Below are 21681 nucleotides of genomic sequence, written 5' to 3'. Positions count from 1 at the left end.
TTTAGTTACAATATTATTATAGATTTATATACCAGTTTTGGTTATGCATGTGCTGACTTTGTGGGCTAGTGTGGCTCTGCGTACATTGCTATGTTGCAGTCTTCTTCTTTGACTGATAATAAAAAATGATATATTTTACCGTATTTACACTTACTTATGACTATATCAGCATAATTAGTTACATTTGGTTTTGCCAGCACTGTAGAATCCACACTTGAGAAAGGAAATGTGGCTTATCCAGCACTTACAGTCTTTTGTGAGCTCAAGAAGGAAAAATACTCATTCTGTGGCCCTGCGTTGCACTCAGCCTTAATTCTGAATATCTTCAACAAGTACAAGAGGTCAGATGTTGATCCCAGCAGGCTTATTGATTTTGCTGCAGATGTGTTTGAGTCAAAAGATTATGAAGCTTTCAGCAGTAAGGTGACGTTCTTAGAACTAATTTTATGATTCTTATATTGTTATTGCTGTGGAGCAACTAAAGAATTTTTTAATCCCAGCTTTGAGTTAAAATTAGCAGCCCCTGCTGTGAGCTTTACTTTCCTTAATTCGGATTCTTAAAGAATATTGAAATTCAGAGATTAAATTGTAATTTGGAAGAAAAGAATTATGGGTAAGTGCTAGAGAAATTGCATACTACTGTTCTTTTTTCTGACTTTCCAGATGCTGGGTGAGTTAATTGTGGTATGAATAAAGTCTTATCAGCTGTACATTAGAAATCAAGGAGGAAGAGGAAGTAACTCTTTTCCAACTCTTGTATATCAAGAGTTGTCTTGTTGCTATATGGAAAAAATCCTACAAGAATGTTAAAGAAGCTGTTCTTTTTCTCAAAGCCTCCTTTGTGCATAGGCTTTGCATCCATGACAGATGATATCAGTTCATTGTGGAGGATCATGGATATGTGAATTTGGCTTCACAAGGATTTTCTTGCTAGTATTTATCTTTAGATAAGTTAGATTTTTCTTTCTTAATGTGTCTTTCCAGCCTTAACTGAGCAACAGTTGTAGTTATTAAGAATTTTAGACTGAGGCATATCTTCTTTTACTGGGAAGAAAAGAAGAAGAAAAAAAGAAAAAACTAAAGATCTCTATTAAGCAGGAGTACATTTTGCATCATTAATCATGGTTTTATTAATCTTATTTTTATATTGGTAAACTGTATAACAATAGGACTGTTAGTTACCAGTTACTCATATTCCACCTGTATTTAAAACAATAATGGTAGAAATTTGATATTCAGATGAAGTTACAAACATGTCTTGGAATAATCCTGTTAATTGCAAGGACAGATTCTGTTTGGGTTTTTTGGGAGGTTTGGATGTGTATCGCTTTGTACTCTTCTATTATAGTATTCTTAAGGATGAAAATAATATGGGGTATTTCTTATGGCTGTTGTTTGTGTGTCTAGAAGTAAGTTAATGCACACATCTTCTGTGGACCTCTATCCACGTGCTCCTTTGTGGTTTGTTTTTCCTGCTTCTTCACTTGTGTGTTTTGGATTTTTAATGTTATTTTATTTATTTTTCTTGAGTATTAGAGTGTCCTTAGAACATTCTGCTCACGTTAATGTTGATATTGTTGTGAGGTGTGATAATGAACTCTTAAACAAAAATCCACAACTATAACATGCGTGGATTCTTAAGTGTATCATAGTTTTATGATTTTTGGTTATTATTGGTATTCCACATCATAACATCATGTAGTGCACTGGGAGTTAAACTGTTAATACTCCAGTTCTGGGCACCTATCCAGAAGAGGAGAAGAAGAAATACATACCTCAGGGGGCTTTGCGGTCAGAGAGGAGATATAACCCCTGGCAAGGTCACCTGATGTGCTCTTCTTCATCTGGCTCTCCTCCCTGCTGCTTAACTAGACTGCGCATCTCACCTCAGCTTTATGGTGAGGCCTAGCCACCTTTCGGACACTCTCATTACATTTGATTTATTAGCTTCAATTCTAATTATACTCTATTACAGTGCATTATATTGCATTCCGATACCATATTTAGTAAATTAGTGTGTTTCTCCTCAGATCGTTGCCACTGTTTTTAATTATTTTGGGGTCCCCTGTTTCCCTTTTCCGTAGGCATGGATTTTGCAAAATCTTCCTACCCCGCTAGTCACAGAACTGGGCCAAACCAGCCTGTAAACCATTGACTAAGTGTTACATTGTGATCAAAACTCCTTTGTGTGTAAGCCCTTCTTTTATTGGTGGAGAATGCAGGCAAAAGCTGTTTTTTAGCTTTTAGAACGAATCTCTCTCTTCTCTCAGACAGCTTTCTTGGAAAAGTTTCTCTCTTTCACAGGTGCTCACTGAAAAACTTGACCTTGAAAGTCCAGGCAGACTGCCAGTATTCTGGGATATTTGTAAACTGTGAGCACTGCTATCTTGCTTCTGTAAAGAGGAAAAAAAAAAAAAAAAAAAGATTCTGCTTTCCCTTTTAAACCTGTTTGCACAGGGAGCTGCTAATTTTACAGAATTCATGATTTTTAAACAGGTTCCCAGTCTCTCCCTTGAATCCTTTATGCATTTTTTTGAATGCTCATCTGATCACACTGTTTATCTCCCTGAATGTACTGTTCATCATTTTACTAGGTATTTGTATTTATCATATTTTGAGGCAGCCTTCTCCAGAACCAGAGAATACTGAGTGGCAGGGAGTGTGGAGAGGTTTGGGAGAGACTTTAGAGACATATGGACATCTTTGGTGTCATGAGCTTTACTCCTGAACACCTGAAAGACCCTGAGAGCTTAAACAGATATTTGAGATACAGATGTTGTGGCTCAGGCAGATCTGAGGAGGCACAAATAATTTGGGGCCTGGCTAATGCTTATCGGTCCTTATTCAGTACTATCTCAGAGAGGAAGAGAGTTACTGAAATTGAGAGAGACTCCAAGCTGAAAGAGAGAGTCTCAGAGCTGAAAGGGAGACAATACAAAATGAGTGAGAGAGTTTCTAAGCAGAGAAGGAGAGTTCCCAGGAGAGACTCCAAGCCGAGAGGGATAATCTCCACATCCAGAAAGAGAGTCTCCTAGTCGAGAAACAGAGTCACCAAATCCAAAGAGAGAGTCTCCAAGCTGAAACAGAGAATCTCCTGGTTGAGAGAGTCTCCTAGTCAGGAGAGAGAATCTCAAAACCTGGCAAGAGTGTCTCCGAGATGAAGGGGAAGATCTCTGAGCTGAAAGAAAATATCTCCAATCTCGACAAGACACCTTTGAATCCGAGCGAGACTCCCTTCAATCTGTCAACATTTTACGGGCTGGTTCGGCCCAGTTCCGTGACTAGCGGGACGGAGGGATCCGCAGATCCGCGCCTCCGGAAAAAAGGGAACAGGGGACCCCAAAATAATTAAAAACAGCAGCAACGATCTGAGGAGAAACAAACTAATTTACTAAATATATTATCAGAATGCAAGATAACACACTATAATACAATATAATTAAATTTGAAGCTAATAAATCAAATATAATGAGAGAGAGAATGTCTGAAAGGTGGGTAGGCCTTACCACAACACGGAGGGCGGAGGTGAGATGCGCAGTCCAGTTGAGCAGCAGGGAGAAAAGGGAGGAGAGCCCACGAAGAGCAGGCAAAGAAGAGCGCGTCAGGTGACCTTGCCAGGAGTTGTATCTCGAGACTCTCTGTGACCGCAAAGTCCCCTGGGGAATGTAGTTCTTCTTCTCTTCCAGGCAGGTACCCAGAGCTCAAGCATTAACAGTTAAACTCCCAGTGCCCCACATGATGTTATGATGTGGAATACTGAAAACCAAAAATCACAAAACCACGACACAATCCAAACTCAACAGCCTTCAAACTGAGTGAGACACCCTCCAATCTGAACTAAATACTCTCATAATCGAATGAGACAGACTCTGAGCCAAGCTGGAGAGGGAGAGCATCAAAACTGATCAGCCTGATCAATCAGAGGAGGCACCAGAATCAATGTCAGTTGCCCCTGTACGAGGATGGAAGATGAAACGAATCTCGGCTCAGAACAGAAGAAAGAGGAGGAGAGGAAAGTAAAGGAAACAGTCACTGTAAGAGAAGAGCAGGAAAGAGGTCCAGAGGAGTGGCTCCGAAGTCTGGGGAAGCACCCCTGAGTCCAGGGGCCCTCAGTAAAACTGCAGTCACAAGCTCCCAGGAGGGCAACAAGAAGTCCTGAAAGAGTAAGAGGGAGCAAGACGTTACCATTGTTGATTGATCTCTGAAAATGAATGAAATTTGAAGTCTTAGAAAAGCCTTTTCACATCACCCAAATTAGCCTGTTGTCACCTGGTTACTTCCTTATTGGGACAGTGGGACCAACAGTATGTGGCCAGATACTAGAGAAGCTCACCAACTGGGTGGCATTGCTAGGGACTCAGCCATTGATATAGGTATTAGTACATGCCAGAACCAGGCCTTCACCCTCTGGAAGCGGATGTTGTTAGCCGTAAAAGAAAGATACCCCTTCAAGATTATCTGATGCCTGAGGGGAAAAAAAAATGGACTGATACGGAAAAAAGCATCTGTTACTTGAGAGAATACGCCGTAATAGAAGTGATACATAGCCCCACTTTCATTCCTGATGAGCCAGACCAAGAACATGATCCTGAGAGAGTCAGGTGTACACCAAATATGTGGTATGTATTTACAAAGACTGCACCAGAAAGGTCCGCCAGTACATCTGCAGCAATGTATGGCACAGGGTAAAGAAGACCCCTTATAAATGAACTGATTAATACTTCAAGACTGTGAGTTACGTTTAAGCTCTCTATGAGCTTGTGTTTCAGCCATTGCAAAAGTAGCTGAAAAACTGGACAGAATGGAGGGCAAACAAGATGATATAATAGGCAAACTGTCTACCTTGCTTAATGCTGATGGATCCATGGTGGTACCGGATACATCCAATGGGGATCAGGATTCCCAAAACAGCCTACCTGAGGGGCTGATCAACTTGGTTTCCTCCCAGCTTGCATCATCCAACATCTCAGCTATCAAAAGAAGACATCTTCCTGCTCAAGCAAGTGAAAACATTGAGACCGCATCGCATTTTGCCTTGTGGCATTACCTACATGACCATGGAGAAGATATGAAGAAGTAGTATAAAAAATCCACTCCTGCGCTTCAAACATGGGTAAAAGAATTGCAAGACAAATCAACCACCAAGGTGAATTTCTCCAAAAGGTGATTGCTCCAGTTGCTACGGACAACTGAGGTAACAAATAGAGGGGCCCTGCCCCCAGCCGAGGAGGGGGGGAAAGGGATAATAGAGTATATTGGACTGTGTGGATTAGATGGCCTGGCACATCAGAACCACAGAAATATAAGGCCCTGTTGTATGCTGGTGCTTAGTGCACTCTAATGCCCTCGAGTCTCCAAGGGACAGAATCAGTTTATATTCATGGGGTGACTGGGGGTTCCGAAGAGCTTGTTGGAGTCTGAAATCAGCCTCACTGGTAAAGATTGGCAAAAGCACCCTATTGCAACAAGTTCCATGTGTACTTGTTACTGATTACCTCAGAAGGGGATATTTTAAGGATCCCAAAGGGTATTGATCGGCCTTTGGGATAGCTGCTGTAGACGCAGAAGATGTTGAGCAGTTGTCTGTTTTGCCTGGCCTATCAGAAGATCTGTCTGTTGTGGAGTTGCTATGAGTGAAAAAGCAACAGGTACCTATTGCTACAAAAACGGTGCACAGATGGCAATACCGTACCAACAGGGATTCTTTGCTACTCATTCAGAAGTTGATTCATTAACTAGAGAATCAGGGAGTGATCAGCAAAACACTCGCCTTTTAATAGTCCCATATGGCCAGTGCGTAAAGCCAGTGGAGAATGGAGGCTGATGGTGAATTACCGTGGCCTGAATGAAGTCACACTCCCACTGAGTGCTGCTGTACCAGACATGCTAGAACTCCAGTACGAATCGGTATGCCACCACTGACTTTGCCAGTGCATTCTTTTCCATTCCTTTGGCCAAAGAATGTAGGCCACAGTTTGTTTTCACCTGGAGGGGCATTCAGTATACCTGGAATTGTTTGCCCCAGGGATGGAAACACAGCCCAGCCATTTGCCGTGGGTTGTTCCAAGCTGTACTGGAACAGGGCAGTACTCCTGAGCACTTACAGTACATTGAGGACATTACTGTGTGAGGCAACACAGCAAAGGAAGTTTTTGAGAAAGGAGAGCAAATAATGTGGATCCCTCTGCATGCTGGTTTTGCTGTTAAGCAAAACACAGTGAAAAGACCTGGCTAGGAAATTCAGTGCGTAGGTATAAAGTGGCAAGATGGACATCGTCACATCCTGACAGATGTGATCAACAAAATCACAGCCGTGTCTCTGCCCACTAATAAGAAAGAGATGCAATCTTTTCTGGGTGTAGTGGTCTTTTGGAGAATGCATGTTCCAAACTATAGCTTCATTGTAAGCCCCCTTTATCAGGTAACACAGAAAAACAACAATTTCATGTGGTGTCCTGAACAGCAGCAGGCTTTTGAGCAGATGAAGCAGGAGATAGCCCATGCTGTGGCCCTGGGGCCAGTACAAATGGGACAAGATGGAAGCAACATCCTCTACACTGCTGCTGGAGAGAAAGGTCCCACTTGGAGTTTGTGGCAAAGAGCCTCAGGAGAGACTTGAGGCCAACCCCTGGATTCTGGAGTAGAGCATACAAGGGGTCTGAAGAGTGCTACGCTCCAAGTAAAAGGATATCTTAGCCTGTATGAGAGGGTTTGGGCTGCTTCTGAAGTAGTCAGTACTGAAACGCAGCTCCTTCTGACACCTTGACTGCCAGTGCTGAACTGGATGTTCAAGGGAAAGGTTCCCTCTACCCATCGTGCTACTGATGCCACTTGGAGTAAGTGGATTGTGGTGATTACACAACAAGCTCGGAAGGGGAACCTCAGCCATCCAGGAGTCCTAGAGGTGATCACGGACTGGCCTGAAGGCAAAAAGTTTGAACGTTGCTAGCAGAAGTAGTATCGTGTGCTAAAAAGCCCACCATACAATGAACTACCAGAAAAAGAAATATGCCCTTTTCACAGATGAATCGTGTTGTATTGTGGGGAAGCATCACAGATGGAAATCTGCTGTGAGGAGCCCCACAAGACAAGTTGCAGAGGCCACGGAAGGAAAAGGAGAATCAAGTCAGTTCGCAGAGATAAAGGCTGTCCAATTGGCCTTAGATGTTGCTGAGCAGGAGGGTGGCCAATGCTTTATCTTTACACTGACTCATGGATGGTGGAAAACACCCTATGGTGGTGGTTACAGCAGTGGTAGCAAAATAACTGGCAAAGAAGGGGTAAACCTATTTGGGCTGCTGAACTGTGGGAAGATATTGCTGTTCAAATAAAGAATATGGCTGTAAAGGTTGGCTATATGCTTATGTGCAACAAAATAACCACCAGATAGATTGAGCTGCCAAAATTAAGGTGGCTCAAATAGACCTGGACTGGCAACACGAGTGAATTATTTCTAGGGCAGAGGGCCCGTGAGACCTTAGGCCATCAAGGAAGAGATGCAACATACAAACAGGCTAGGGACTGAGGGGTGGACTTAACTATGGATTTGCACTGGTTATTCATGAGTGTGACACATGCTCCACAATTAAACAAGCTAAGATGATGAAACCTCTCTGGGGGGAAGGGTGCTGGCAAAAATATAAATATGGGGAGGCATGGCAGGTTGATTATACCACCTTACCACAATCTTGCACTTGTGTTATGTGTTTACTATTGTAGAGGCAACCACCGGGTGGCTTGAAATATATGCAGTACCCCATGCTACTGCCCGACACACCATACTGGGTCTTGAGAAATTAGTCCTGTGGCAACATGGCACTCCAGAAAGACTTGAGTCAGATAATGGGACTCATTTCAAAAATTCTCTTGTAAATACTTGGGCCAAAGAACATGGCATTGAGGGGATTTATCATATTCCCTACCATGCACCAGCTTCTGGTAAAATTGAACACTACAGTGGCTTGTTAAAAACCATGTTGAAAACAATGGGTGGTGTAACTTTAAGTACTGGGAGAAGTATTTGGCAGAAGCCACCTGGTTGGTCAATACCAGAGGATCTATCAATCGCAATGGTCCTGCCTACATACTGTCACAGGACATCAGGTCCCTTAGTACATGTAAAGAACACATTAGGAAAAGCGGTTTGGGTCTTTCCAGCTTCTGGGAAGTTCCACCTCTTTGTGGAACTGTTTTTGCCCAGGGACTACTTGGTGGATGATGCAGAAAAATGGGCATGTTTAGTGTGTACCACAAGGAACTTGATGTTGGGGGAGTGCAGTCAGTAATTCCATATGTATATATAGGTTTGTGCATGCATGTGTTTAACATATGGTAATTGTGATTCGTTTGTATATATTAAGCATGGTGTAGAATAAGGAGTGGAATATCATAGTTACATGATTTTTTATTATTGGTATTCCACATCACAACATCATGTAGTGCACTGGGAGTGCAACTGGGAGTTAAACTGTTCCAGGCACCTATCCAGAAGAGAAGAAGAAATACATACCTCAGGGGGCTTTGCGGTCAGAGAGGAGATATAACCCCTGGCAAGGTCACCTGATGTGCTCTTCTTCATCTGGCTCTCCTCCCTGCTGCTTAACTAGACTGCGCATCTCACCTCAGCTTTATGGTGAGGCCTAGCCACCTTTCGGACACTCTCATTACATTTGATTTATTAGTTTCAATTCTAATTAAACTCTATTACAGTGCATTATATTGCATTCCGATACCATATTTAGTAAATTAGTGTGTTTCTCCTCAGATCGTTGCCACTGTTTTTAATTATTTTGGGGTCCCCTGTTTCCCTTTTCCGTAGGCATGGATTTTGCAAAATCCTTCTACCCCGCTAGTCACAGAACTGGGCCAAACCAGCCTGTAAACCATTGACTAAGTGTTACATTGTGATCAAAACTCCTTTGTGTGTAAGCCCTTCATTGTGCAAATGCATTGGAATTATGTAAAAATATAGAAATCAGCCGGTAAGGGAAAACATAAATAATCTTAAAGATTTCCAATGGTTAGATCCTAGGTTAGATACAGTGCCACCAATTCATGCCCTCATTACAGGTAGATACTGCTAATTGAATGGAGCTGGTTATGAAGCTCAAGCAGTGGCTTCAGGTAGTGCAGTTAAAGTAGGCAGGGTTGACTAGAGGAAATAAGGCTTATTTTCCAGGTCATAGTTACCTGCCAATATAGTTTTCAGGCCTTTGGTCCCATTTTTAATACTTCAATGCTATGAGGGTAAGCTACAAAAAGAAATTTAGTCCATGGACTTTCTTGACACCTGCAACTTCTGGGGGAGATTTAAAGATCAAAACACAGAGTGAATGACAAAAGCTGGATACAGCCATTCTCGGTCCAGTCAGGGACCATGTTTCTTCAGGGCATCACACATACACAGAGACTAGTTCATTATCTCAGGAAATGAGCTTGACTTTTCCTAGAGGGCCATCTATTTTATGAACTATGTTTGTAACTCTGTCAAACATGCTTTTCCAAATGAAAGCCATGCTGACTGAAATCTCTAGAAGAGCAGCACCCACAATTCCTGAAACGCATTGATGGTGGTGGTCCTCACAAGTGTGCTATTGTGTTGGAGTGTATGTAATCAATGAACATACAGATAATATAATTAAAACAGGAAAGTTAGGCTAAACACGTTATCACACCGAAGAAGAATAGATGGAAAGCTTACCCTGGTCCTGGGTTCGCTGAGAAGACTCCAAGAGGAGTGATCTCCAAAAGAGATCCTTCCCCAAAAGTAGTCAGCTCTAAAATGGGGTCTAGAAGAGGTGGAGCCACGCTCCACTCCTTTCTGGTAGCACAGGTGAATTGCCTTCACCTGTGCTCCCAGGGCTGACTCACTGCTCACCTCAGGTAGTCAATCAGAGGTTCAGGCAGTGATCAACAGTTCCCATACACTCCACCCCTTCATGGCATGAACTAATGACTGGGTTAACTCTTCTGTTACAGAGATCTGGCACATGGTGATGCTTATACAATTTCATAGAGTCTCTTTATCCACCCCTGCAGGGACTGGGAATCTGTCTTCAGATCAGCCTTAAGAATGCTATTATAACATTCAATGAGGCCTGCTCCCGTTGGATTATATGGCAGGTGGATCTTATTTTCTTTTGCACAGCTCTGTAATGTTGCACAGTAAAATGAGTCCCTTGGTCTCTCTCAATGACTTGAAGTGTCCTGTTTAGTGAGTGCCTTGATGGTATATGCCTGGTTTGTTTTCAGTACTGGACAGGCTTGCAGTAGTCCACTTGCAGTGTCCACACAGCTCAGGGCATATCTTGCCCCCACAGACTGAGGAAGGTGCCCAGTGTAGTCAACCTGCCATCACTGGAGAGGATTGTGTCCTCTAGCAAGGTGGGCTGTTGTCTCAGGCAACGATCTCGGTCTCAGAGCAAGTGTCGCAATCCCTGCATGCCTGGACAATGTCAGGTAGCTGTATGGCAGCCCCCATGCTTTAGCAGCTGCCCACATTGTCTTTTTTTTCTGCATGCTGTAGCTTCTGATGTAACCAATAGGCAATGTTCTCAGATGGCAAATTCTCAATCCATCGAACTCAGGCCAGCGTGTCAGCTTCATCATTTCCCAGTGACTGTAGGGGCTGATGACCAGAAACATGGTAGACACGTACAGTCCTGTGTTTGACTGTATACTGTATGTCTAACCACATGTCTTTGCCCCAGATTGGTCAGGCATGGATAGTCCAATCCACAGAGTGAGCCCCCGGTACACAACCCAGCTATCTGTGCAGATATTCAGGATACTGTCACCAGGTTCCTTGGTTATCCGCACAGCTCACAGTTCTGCCCATTGGCTGCTCTCATCATCCCCCTCATCAAACTGATATTTATCTTGGTGGAGGGATGGTATGCTATTGCTCTCCACTTGCTTGGGTTGCCCTTGCTGGACCCATCTGTGTACCAGGCATCTTCAGGAATAGGATATTTTTCCTCCTGAATGGGACTCTTCTATTGGTGGAGCGACAAATCTTTCTTTTGGTGCATCACTATGGTACATCACTGGGCCTAGGATCTTCTGGAGTTCTTCTTTCAAGGGTGATGAAGACAGACTACTCCTTTGGCTGAGGTAGGCAACCATCGTGCCACTGTTTGTGCTTGGGCCACACCTGTCTTAGGAAGGTGGTCAGATCTTTCACCCACCCCTGAATCAGCAGAGCGGTCTTAAATACAACTTCAGCCATTTGAGTTATTGGCTTAACCACCTGTAATGCAGAATAGACAGCCAATAACTGTTTTTCAGTCATACTGTATCCTTCTTCTGCTCCATGCCAGACCTGAGACCAGAAACCAATGGGGGTCCGAAATGAATTCTGGCATTGCCACAGGCCCCAACCAAAGCCTTCTTGAGTGACGTGAACGTCCAACTTGGCTGGGAGGGTAGGATCAAATATATCCAATGCCTGGACTTGTTTAACTGCCAGTTTTGCATGTTGGAAAGCATCCTGTTCTGTTCTCCCCCAGTCCCATAGCTGCCCCTTTTTTGTGAGTCTGTACAGTGGCCTTAGCAGCTGCGCTAGGTGAGGTATAAAAGGAACACCAGTAACCCAGTATACCTAGAAACTCTTGCAGCAGCTTCGGTGTTGTAAGGACTGGGAACACCTGAACCATACCTATGACAGCACTGGGTAGTACTTTGGTCTTTCCTGACCAAACCACCCCCAGAAATTTTACAGGTAGACCTGGACCTTGCACCTTTTGGGGATTTATAGCCTATCCTCTCTGTTGCAAATAGGCGGTTAACAGATCTGTCACCTGTCCTACTGCCTCCAGTGAGTCACATGTCAGCAGGAGATCATCAATGATATAAGTTAACATCATCAGGTTTTTTCGAATTAGCCAGGTCACATACCACTAGGTTATGATAATATGTCAGCAAATGCATGTACCCCTGTGGCAGGACCTGAATGGTCCACTGCCTGCCTCCCCATGTAAACGCAAACTGATCTTGTGATTCCTCAGCAATTGGGATACTGAAGAATGCATTTGCTAAATCTAAGACACAATCGTAGTTTTTATCTCCATACTTAATGTGTCCGTTTGGGAGGCAGTATTGGGTATGGCCGCATGAATAGGCAGTGTGACCTTATTTAATTCTCTGTAATCCGCTGTCATTCTCCACATGCCATCCAACTTTTGCACTGGCCATACGGGGGAATTATATGGGCTGTGTGCAGATCTTATAATGCCCACTTTCTCTAATTACTGCACCATTCTCAATATTTCATCCTGCCCACCCAGGAGTCAATGCTGTCTTACATTAGTAATCTGGCGCTGTTTTGGCAGGCAAATAGGCCCATGTTTCACATGGCCTCTTAATATTGCCTGCACCGCCTGAATACTAGTACATCTCTGTCAAAGTCTGAACCCTCCCATGACTGAAGAGCCAGACACCATAGAATATCTATGCCCAAGATGTATTCCTGGACTGGGGCAATAAACATTTTGTACTTCCGGGGTGGGAGATGGCCAACCCCCAGTTTCAACCATGTTTGGGTGACAGGAATGGTCTGTCCCCAAAAACCACCAATCATCACTCTGTCTCCATCAAATTTAGTCAGATCTCCAGGTAATTGATGTTTCTGCTCCAGTGTCCACTAATGCTGTAACTCTCTGAATATTTTTTTCAAGACTAATAAATCATTAACTCTACATAGGGCCTCCAATCCAGTTTGGAGGCTCTAGGGGGACTAACATCCCACGTCATGCCATGAATTGTGCTATGGCCAATTCTTTTGCCTCTGGTGGCTCGGGCATCGTGGCCTGAGACACCTGAGGAGGCTTTATTTTTCCTACTGGGGACTATGAAATCTTCTAAGTTCCATGTTGTAGTTGGCAGCCTATTTCTCACCCAAGGTTTCTTGGGGTAGTTCTGAAATTTTTGATTGTCCTTTAGTTCTTTCCAAAGCTGGAGGAGGAGGACATGATTGGGCTGGTAATCAGTCTTAGCAAATTGGACCCTAGCCCAAGTTAAATCATTAAACATTTGTTATTGGGAAACCCTTATGGGTCCCAATTGAGGAGCTCAAGTAGCTGGCATTTTAGTTTTAATCATGGACAGGACCTTGGTTTCTTCTAATGTCTGAATGTTGCGCCTAGTCCCCAGGCGTTCTGTTTCTCCAAGGTCAGCCACTAACTGGGCAGCCTGCTGGACTACCACTTCTGAGGTCACCAGGGGATTTAATACATAGACCAAAGTGCCATATAGATGAGAGGGGGCTTGCTGTAGAATTAAGTCTTATCCCCACTGAGAATTTGACCATATCAGGGCCATCAAATATATCTTCATAAATTGCTTCCCTTATGCCTGGTTCATGGATACAGTTTTAAAAGTCCTCCATAGAAGACCACATCCCTGTATGTAGAGGTGTATCAGATTTATTCAGCCATACCGTACAGCAGGCCACCATTAACCATTCCTTAATAGAATGGTTTTCATTAATATATTGAACACTTGCCTATAACCTCTGCCTGAGGGCAGGATGGACAGTCATGGTGGCCAACTTGGATATTTACGGGCCATTCACCATAACACTTTCTGCCCCAGAATCTCACAGTCTTAATCAAGCTGGCATACTTTCTCTAGGCTTCTACCAAAATCACTGCACTAAATCCATCAGTTCTGTTGCTGTGTATGGCTGGGCTGTTACGTGCAAGCGAGTCTAGGCAGGGGGCCTCTGATCAGGTGGCAACGCTGCCGGTCTATCCTGTACTTTTTTGTTTCCTGAATTATAACAGGACAGACTTCTAGCAGATCTGTCACAATCAGAGTTTTGAGATCTAATTTAGAATTTTTGTTTTCCTGATCAACAAAGTCCATTAATTCAGGAGTCTGGTCATTGGCTATTGAAATGTTGTAAACTTGACCTATTGGAAGATGCAGAATTGATTTCTTCTCTGTTAATATACCAAGTTCTTGCTGTGACTTTTCAATACTCTTTTTCAAAAGTTGGTTTTCATTTTCTATGGTATTATTCCTTATTTCAGTGTGATCTAAAGCATTTGATTGCAGCCATATACCACTGTGGAGGCAGCTAACTGTCGTTCTTTCATTTTTAGTATATCTTTGCTAAGTCCCTGAAAGTAGTCTGCAATACAATACGGAGAGATATTTCCCATAACATGTAGGGGACCCCATTTTTCAGTGATAACTGAAAGTTCATAATAAGGATCTTCCACAAATCCTAGGATCTGTTCCAGAATCATTTTATCTCGTGGGGTCACATTCTCTCCCCTGACCCATTTATGGAAATTCCATAGAAAGGACGTAACATAAATTTTAGTATATTTGGCCTGCTGGCTCACAAAGTGTATAATCAGTGAATATACAGATGTTGTAATTAAGAAATATACAGGAACATTAGGCTAAACAGCTTATCACACCAAAGAAAAATAACCAGAAAGCTTACTGTTATCCTGGGCTTGTTGAGAAGACTCTAAGAAGAACAATCTCTAAAACAGATCTTTTCCTACTGGTAGTCAGCTCTTAAATCCGGTCTAGGAGAGGTGGAGCCAGGCACCACCCCTTCCGGTAGCACAGGTGAATTACCTTCACCTGTGCTCCAAGGGCTGACTCATTGCTCATTTCAGGTGGACAATCAGAGGCTCAGGCCATGATTTAGTAGTTCTCATACAGAGTGAAAGCACTTGTGATGCGCAGAAACTTCTTACGTGTTTTTTTCAGCATAATGTGATTGCCTGTTGTGCATCTCTGACCTGATAGCTCCACTTCCAGTCTCAGCCTCAGTTTTTTTGAAGCTTTAGCTCAGTAAGAGTGGTTTCAGAGGAAAACCAAGTCAGCTAGTTAGTCTAGATTACTGTGTTATATATTGAATTGCTGTCTGTGTGTTGATCTGATTCTGATTCAAGGGTACAGCAATACCTGGTCATAGTGAGTACAAAGTTTCAAAACTGCTTGGTGAATTGCACTGGAAATATGTATATTTTATTGTGAAGACAAGGAGCTCTGTTAGTCAGTACAGCTTTTTTTATACATACTGAAGAAACAACTGTGAGAAGAATTTCCTGGATATATCATATTTTAAATGAAGTCGAGTTTTTTTCACTACAGATTCAAATAGTAAAAATAAAATTAAATTTAAAAATGTGATTATAACTGAGATGTATTCCTTGAGTTTTTGTGAGGTCCTGAAGTAATGTTTGAGTATATTAAAGAACTTGTAGTAGATAGTGAACTTCCCATGTAACCTTATTATAGTGGGGCACCTGTTGTTTTGATAAGACTGTACTGTGGCCACTCTAAATGAGGAGTTGCTGGTACAGAAGAATAAAGAACTGCAGAGGGTGATTGGGCACTCAGAGGGTGGTGACATACTGGAACAGGTTGTCCAAGGAGGCTGTGGATGCCCCATCCCTGGAAGCATTCAGATGTTAAAGAAATACAACCTTACAATGCCTAAACAGTACAATACTGAGTTCTAACACAACGGGTTTATTATAAAATATCTCCAGAAATTATACACAAAGGAATTGAAAGCAAGCAGTTGTGCATTATTAAAATAATCTAAATTACAAATACTAAGAATTGGTTACTTAGCTAAGTACAACCTTCCGTTTGTATGCTTATATAAATTGTATTACAAGGGATTTTCTGTTCATTTTATTTTTCTAGGTAGGTATCTTTTTGCTTTGTCAGGTTTTTGCATTCTTTTTTCATGTAATCTTGCAAAATAATAAACAGTATTTTCTCAATTGCACAGTTCCCAGAGTTATTCTGAATAACAGCAGTGAAGGTGTTCTCATGAAATACTTTGTAGTTCTTTCTTTCCTTAAAATACTGGCTATAAACTGCAGTTTCATTCCTTTAGTGAACTTAATGATATGAATATGTTCTATTGTCTTGCCTCACTTGTAGAAGATGTTCTATGGTGTTGCTGATTAAAACAAAACAAAATGTCCTCATTTGAAGGGATCTCATGTTAGGAGGAGACATTTCTTCTGTTTTGTTTTGAAAAATAGATGTTTCTGGTATTTCTTGCAGGTTTATCTATATTAATATGAATCTATTTAAATGTAGAATAACTGTTAATTCTCATGTGCGTGAATCTGCTCATTGGATAGATTATGGAAGGAAGAAAGAGAAAGGCACAGATTATGTAACGACCTTTTACATGGGTGGATAGTGATAGGACAAGGGGGAATGGTTTTAAACAGAGACAGGGGAGGTTTAGGTTAAATATTAGGAGGAAGTTTTTCACTCATAGGGTGGTGACTCACTGGAACAGGTTGGCCAAGGAGGTTGTGGATGCCCCATCCCTGGAGGCATTCAAGGCCAGGCTGGATGTGGCTCTGGGCAGCCTGGTCTGGTGGTTGGTGACCCTGCACATAGCAGGAGGTTGAATCTAGATGATCATTATGGTCTTTTCAACCCAGGCCATTCTGTGATTCTATGACTTGGGTTTGCTCTTCTCAGGCTTCTTAAACATCTTCACTGCAGGTATATCAATGAAGAGATTTCCTCAAATAGCATTGGATAGAAGTATTGATGAAGCTTTTAAGGGAATCTTTCCAGGAACTGGAGCATGAGGGTTTCCTCTTGAACACTAGGAAGCCCTCCAGTGCTGCGTGGGTGATGGAGCACTGGCACAGGCTGCCCAGAGATGCTGTGGAGTCTCCACCTTTGGAGTTCTTCAAAAGCCGCTTGAATGTGGTGCAGAGCAACCTGCTCTCCCTGTCCCTGCTGAAACAGGGGGGCTGGACCAGATGGCCTACTTCACCATCTGTGGTTCTACACAAAGCTTACCTTAATGAATAGGGAATATCTGTTTAAAAAATTCAAGCACTTGGGTTTTAGGTATGGTTGTCCAAGTTTAGTAGATGTTATAGTTGCTCTTTCCTTTCTTCTTAAGTAGCAGTGTGTTAGGTAACAGATCCAAAATCACTTTTTTGTATTTTGGTGTCTAGGTGCAGTATAGGAAAGATGACAAAAGGTTTTGACTTAAACTCCTTTCAGAAGTTCTGAAAAGACCATCCGTCATGGGGTTATCTCTAGATATAAGTTCGTGACAGGGGGGCACAGGCCCCGGGAAAAAACAAAAAAACAAAGAAGTGAAGGAAAAAAAAAAAAGGAAGGTTTACTAACGGCTGGCCCCGAGCTGAGCGCTCTGGTACAGGGGGAAGGGCAGAGAGCTAGCAGATAGTTTTAACGAAGAGAAAACACAATGGCAACGATCTGACCGTTCTGACAACGAACGGTAATTTACTAAATTTAACCAAATCAAACAAAATGAGAGAAACAAGAGTACCCAAAGTACGAGTCAAACCATGACAGTGCGAGGCAAGCACGTGCTTTCCCCCGCGGCAAAATGAGATGGCTGAGTCAAAGCCAGAGAGGCAGATGCTGGGGTCCTCCGGAGCTCCGCCCCACTTCCTATTCCTGCCAGGTCATCCCCTCCCATCAGGACACTCAAAATGCCCATAAAAGGCAGTAAACGGAACCAGAACATTAACTCTTTTACTCCCACTGATGTTCACACGATGTTCTGATGTGAAATACTGACAACAACAACAACAAAAACACATAACCACCATCAGAGACCCCGATTTTGAATTACTGAAGCCCAGCACCTCCAATATAAGCAGCTGGCATCAGATATTCTGAAGTACTCATGGTGTGAAGTAACATCATGAGTTTCTTCATATATGCTCTGACCTGTAATTTCCAGTTAAAGTGAATATTCAGTACTTTATACGTGACCAAAAAAAAAACCAAAAACAACCTTTCAGAATGGGTTTTAATGCCTTAGTAAATAGTGCTTGCTTCTTCCATTTCATAAAGCTATTTAAGCTTTATATATGACATGTAAAACATGGGGATTTTGTGTGTCTTTGTCAGCACTGTTTAGTCTGATATAGCACAATTTTTTATTTTTTTTTTAAGACTTTGGAGAGTGTATGATGATGTATTTCACATTGCAGATGCTTAATTATGCTTCTTATGTATGTTTGACTACTTGCTTAATGTTACTTGGAATCTTCTTTTCCAGTTTCTCAAGCAGTTAGGTATACATCCTGACTGGCAATTTGTAGATGTCTATGGTATGGAACCAGAACTGCTTAGCATGGTGCCAAGACCTGTATGTGCAGTGCTTCTTCTCTTTCCAATAACAGAAAAGGTAAATGTTTATTTAGTAATGAGCTGATGACTTTTGTTGTAAGTGAAATGGGAATGATCTGTTGGATGAGGGTTTGAGCAACTTGATTTAGTGGAGGATAGCCCTGGCCATGGCAGGGAGGTTGGAACTAGAAGATTTTTAAGGTTCCTTCCAACCTAAACTATTATATGAACCTATGTGAACCTTGTGCCTTGGTGTCAGAATCAAAATGAGTTAGTTATTCAGAGATCTCTTGATTAGAAACAAACAACAGAATGCTTATTTCATAACTTTCTTTTGATAACCTTATGTGTATATTACCAGTTTATCTTCAAATGTTTTAATTGGACTGGGGAAGAAGAGAAACATTAAGTAGTTTTCTCTTGCAGACAATTCAAAATTTTAAACTGCACTCTGAAATAGCACGATTCTGCTACTTTTAGCAGAAGGCCTGAATAGCAGGAGCACAGTAAGAGGTGGAGTGTGGAACATTATCAATTGCAAGTATTTCTTGAGTTTTTGTTTTGCTCCACTGATAAAACTTCAATCATCTTCAATTCAGTCATCAGTACCAATATGGCTTTTATTTCTTGGACAGTTGGGGTCTATTTTTAAGATGGAAGAGTATATATATTTTTACTCCCACTCATTCTTTTCCCCTCAGTATATATCAGTTTGCTTTTAGAGCTGGATACCCTTGTTAGCATACAGATAATCTTAGGGTTATTGTCTAGTTTAAAGATTAATGGCTTGCTTAGTCTGCACTGTAGGTTGTAGAGAGTGGAATAGTGTGAGTCTTGGGCATTTTGAGCCTGTTCCAGTGAATCTGTATCAAGGGATAGCCCATACTGGAAGCAAACTCTTGAGGTGATCTGGGTCAATCCTTGCTCAAAATTGTATTTTTAGTATTCCCAGCAATGATTTTTTTTTTACAGGAAGTGATTGGAAGCTGTATTGCTTCTCTAATCTGATCTGTATGATACATTCCATGACATTTTTTCCTTAATTAAGACTTTCCTTATTAATTTGTTAATAAGTGATTTCAATTTAAAATGCTTTCTGAATGCACTTGGTATTATTTAGAATGTTCAGAAAACATTGAGATAAGCTGCAGTGTACAATCTTTATGCTGGAAAAATTTGTCTGTTTGTTACTGACTGAGAAAATTTTCATACGTTCCTCACTGTTCAACATTCAAACTTTACATTTGTCATAATTACATAAAAAGTCTATCTACTTCAGTTTTTTGTGCCTGAAAATTATCTAAGCTAGGCAAAAGGGGGAAATGGTGCATTTTCTATAATGTTTACATTGGGTTTGTTGTTTTTTTTTATCATCCTTTTCTATTTGATGTGGCCTCTTGGAAGGGAAAAAAACCCATTGCACAACATTAGAGATTTTCTTTGCTAGTTCTTAATGATAAGCTTTACAGTAGTATTTGAGATTGTTGAATTAAACTAAATTGCCTTTATTACTACAGAAAAATAAACATTTACCTTATGATTATGGCTTATAAAGAGCCATTTTGAAGCTGTGAGCATTATATGAATCTTAATATTCCTGGATAAAAGTGTAGTATGAAAAGATAGAACTTGTAAGAACGCTTCATACTGGTTAAACATCTGAAGTATTACAGTTTGCTTGATAATGCTTTTGAGACCTCTATCCTTAAAAGCTTGGTGTTGGTATAAAGAGAGATGACGACTGGTGCTCAGATCAAGGAAATACTTTGAACATTCTTGAAATGCTATTAGATAACACGTATTTCAAAGTGATCATTTAAGTGTGACTTTTTTTTTTTCTGATATAGATGTGGTGCTGTGCTTTTCATTTGAGCAAGTCTACATAAGCTGGTTCTATTAAGAGTTGCAAGATGGGTTTTGGTTTTATGAGGCAGCTGTTACTTATGCAAATTATTTTTGCATTTTGGATAATATAGCCAGTATCTATATTGTTTGTGAAAATTCTAAAATTTCCGTTCTAGTATGAAACCTTCAGAACAGAAGAAGAAGAGAGGATAAAAGCTAAGGGGCAAGATGTCAAGTCATCAGTGTATTTCATGAAGCAAACTATCAACAATGCTTGTGGGACAATTGGACTAATTCATGCTATTGCCAACAACAGAGAGAAAATGAACTTTGGTAAGTATTATTTGGTTGCTTGCTTGTTTTTGTTCTATTGCTGTTTTTTTCCTTACTACTGGGGAAGACATGGAGGGACTGACACGTTGTGTACTATTTTCTCTGCGCATCTCTGCTGAAAGAGTGCTACTGCCTATAATTATAAAACCAGTATTTCACACTAACTCAAGTCTGGAGCACTCAAAACACTTCAATTTGCAGCAGGTAGCAATTCCTCTTGCAGTAGGCGTTCATGTTGTAAGTGTAATTATATCTTTAAATCTTTTACTGGATTCAAGCAATCTATAAGATTTGAATGATGTAGGGGCTAAAGCATGATACAAAATATATTAATGTATGTTTTTTTTTATATTTAAGAAACCAATTCATCACTGAAAAAGTTCCTAGAAGATTCTTTATCTATGACTCCTGAAGAGAGGGCCAAATATCTAGAAACTTACGAAGTTGGTATCCTTTTTTTTTTCTTTTTAAACAATTTAAGAATTATTTGCATGACCAAGTACTGTCTTTGGGGCTTGATCTAGTAAATCACTTAAACAGTAAGAGTTTGTGTGAGCTTGTGATCAGATAGTTACTGCAAAAATACCTGCTTTGGTAGTTTGAAGTATATCTACTTGCCAGCAGAGTGGACTGAAAGGACAGTCCTGCTTCCTCCTTCCATTTATGCCTTTAACTGTAGCACACAAGAAACCAGTTCAACTGAAATATCATCTCTCTTCCCTCATAATTCCTGACAATTAGATGTGTGAGCCAATAGTGTGGTTAACTGGATTATTATCAGTGCTGATTCAGAAGATGTGATGGGAGATCTAGCCACTGACAGAAGGTCAAATCAGTGCTGTTGCTCGTGATGGTAATGATCACCTGTCAAAAGGAATAACGTAAGGACTTGCAAGATTGAGTTCAGTTCAACCTTATTGTGACACTCTTGCAAATAAGGATGTTAAATATGACTGAGGGAAGTACTAATTGGCTTCGGTAGAGATTTGATGAAGTGTTCTGCAGAAATGCTGGATGCAGGATGTCCAATCATAGCTTCTACCTGAGTGTTGTGTTTACTTAAGCCAGGAACTGATTCTTAACAAAAGCACTGTTTTCTGTGTGTTAAAGAGCAATTACAAACTGTTAGGTGTTTGAGTTGAATTGAGTCTGATGAAGTTTCTTCTTGGAAGTGGAGATATTTGTTATTTAATTTCTTTACCTGTCTATTGTAAGCACTGAATAAAAGAGCTTACAGATATAGCATTTGATTAAAAAGAAGAGTATAAGTTGATTCTTAAAGTAATGCAAGTACCTTATGTAAAATCTGATTGAAATGTACTTCAATTTTAGGCAATTCGTGTCACTCATGAATCCAGTGCCCATGAAGGTCAGACTGAGGTA

General features: G+C 41.2%; 1 protein-coding gene across 1 annotated transcript in view; it reads left to right on the top strand.

Moving 5' to 3' along the window:
* Window positions 1–21681, top strand: part of UCHL3 (ubiquitin C-terminal hydrolase L3) — a 49505-nt gene that overhangs the window by 253 nt on the left and 27571 nt on the right. Inside the window, exons 2-5 of the mRNA XM_031607973.2 lie at window positions 18050–18178; window positions 20142–20298; window positions 20656–20741; window positions 21631–21678. Of these exons, the coding sequence (XP_031463833.1) occupies window positions 18104–18178; window positions 20142–20298; window positions 20656–20741; window positions 21631–21678 (366 nt within the window). The 5' untranslated portion in view covers window positions 18050–18103. The remainder of the gene's footprint in view (window positions 1–18049; window positions 18179–20141; window positions 20299–20655; window positions 20742–21630; window positions 21679–21681) is intronic.

This window comes from Phasianus colchicus, chromosome 1 (genome assembly GCF_987193195.1).
Source record: "Phasianus colchicus chromosome 1, bPhaCol1.hap1.1, whole genome shotgun sequence".
Classification (NCBI taxonomy): domain Eukaryota; kingdom Metazoa; phylum Chordata; class Aves; order Galliformes; family Phasianidae; genus Phasianus; species Phasianus colchicus.
The sequence above is the reverse complement of the archived record's forward strand: the minus strand, read 5'-3'. Positions and strand labels throughout refer to the sequence as shown.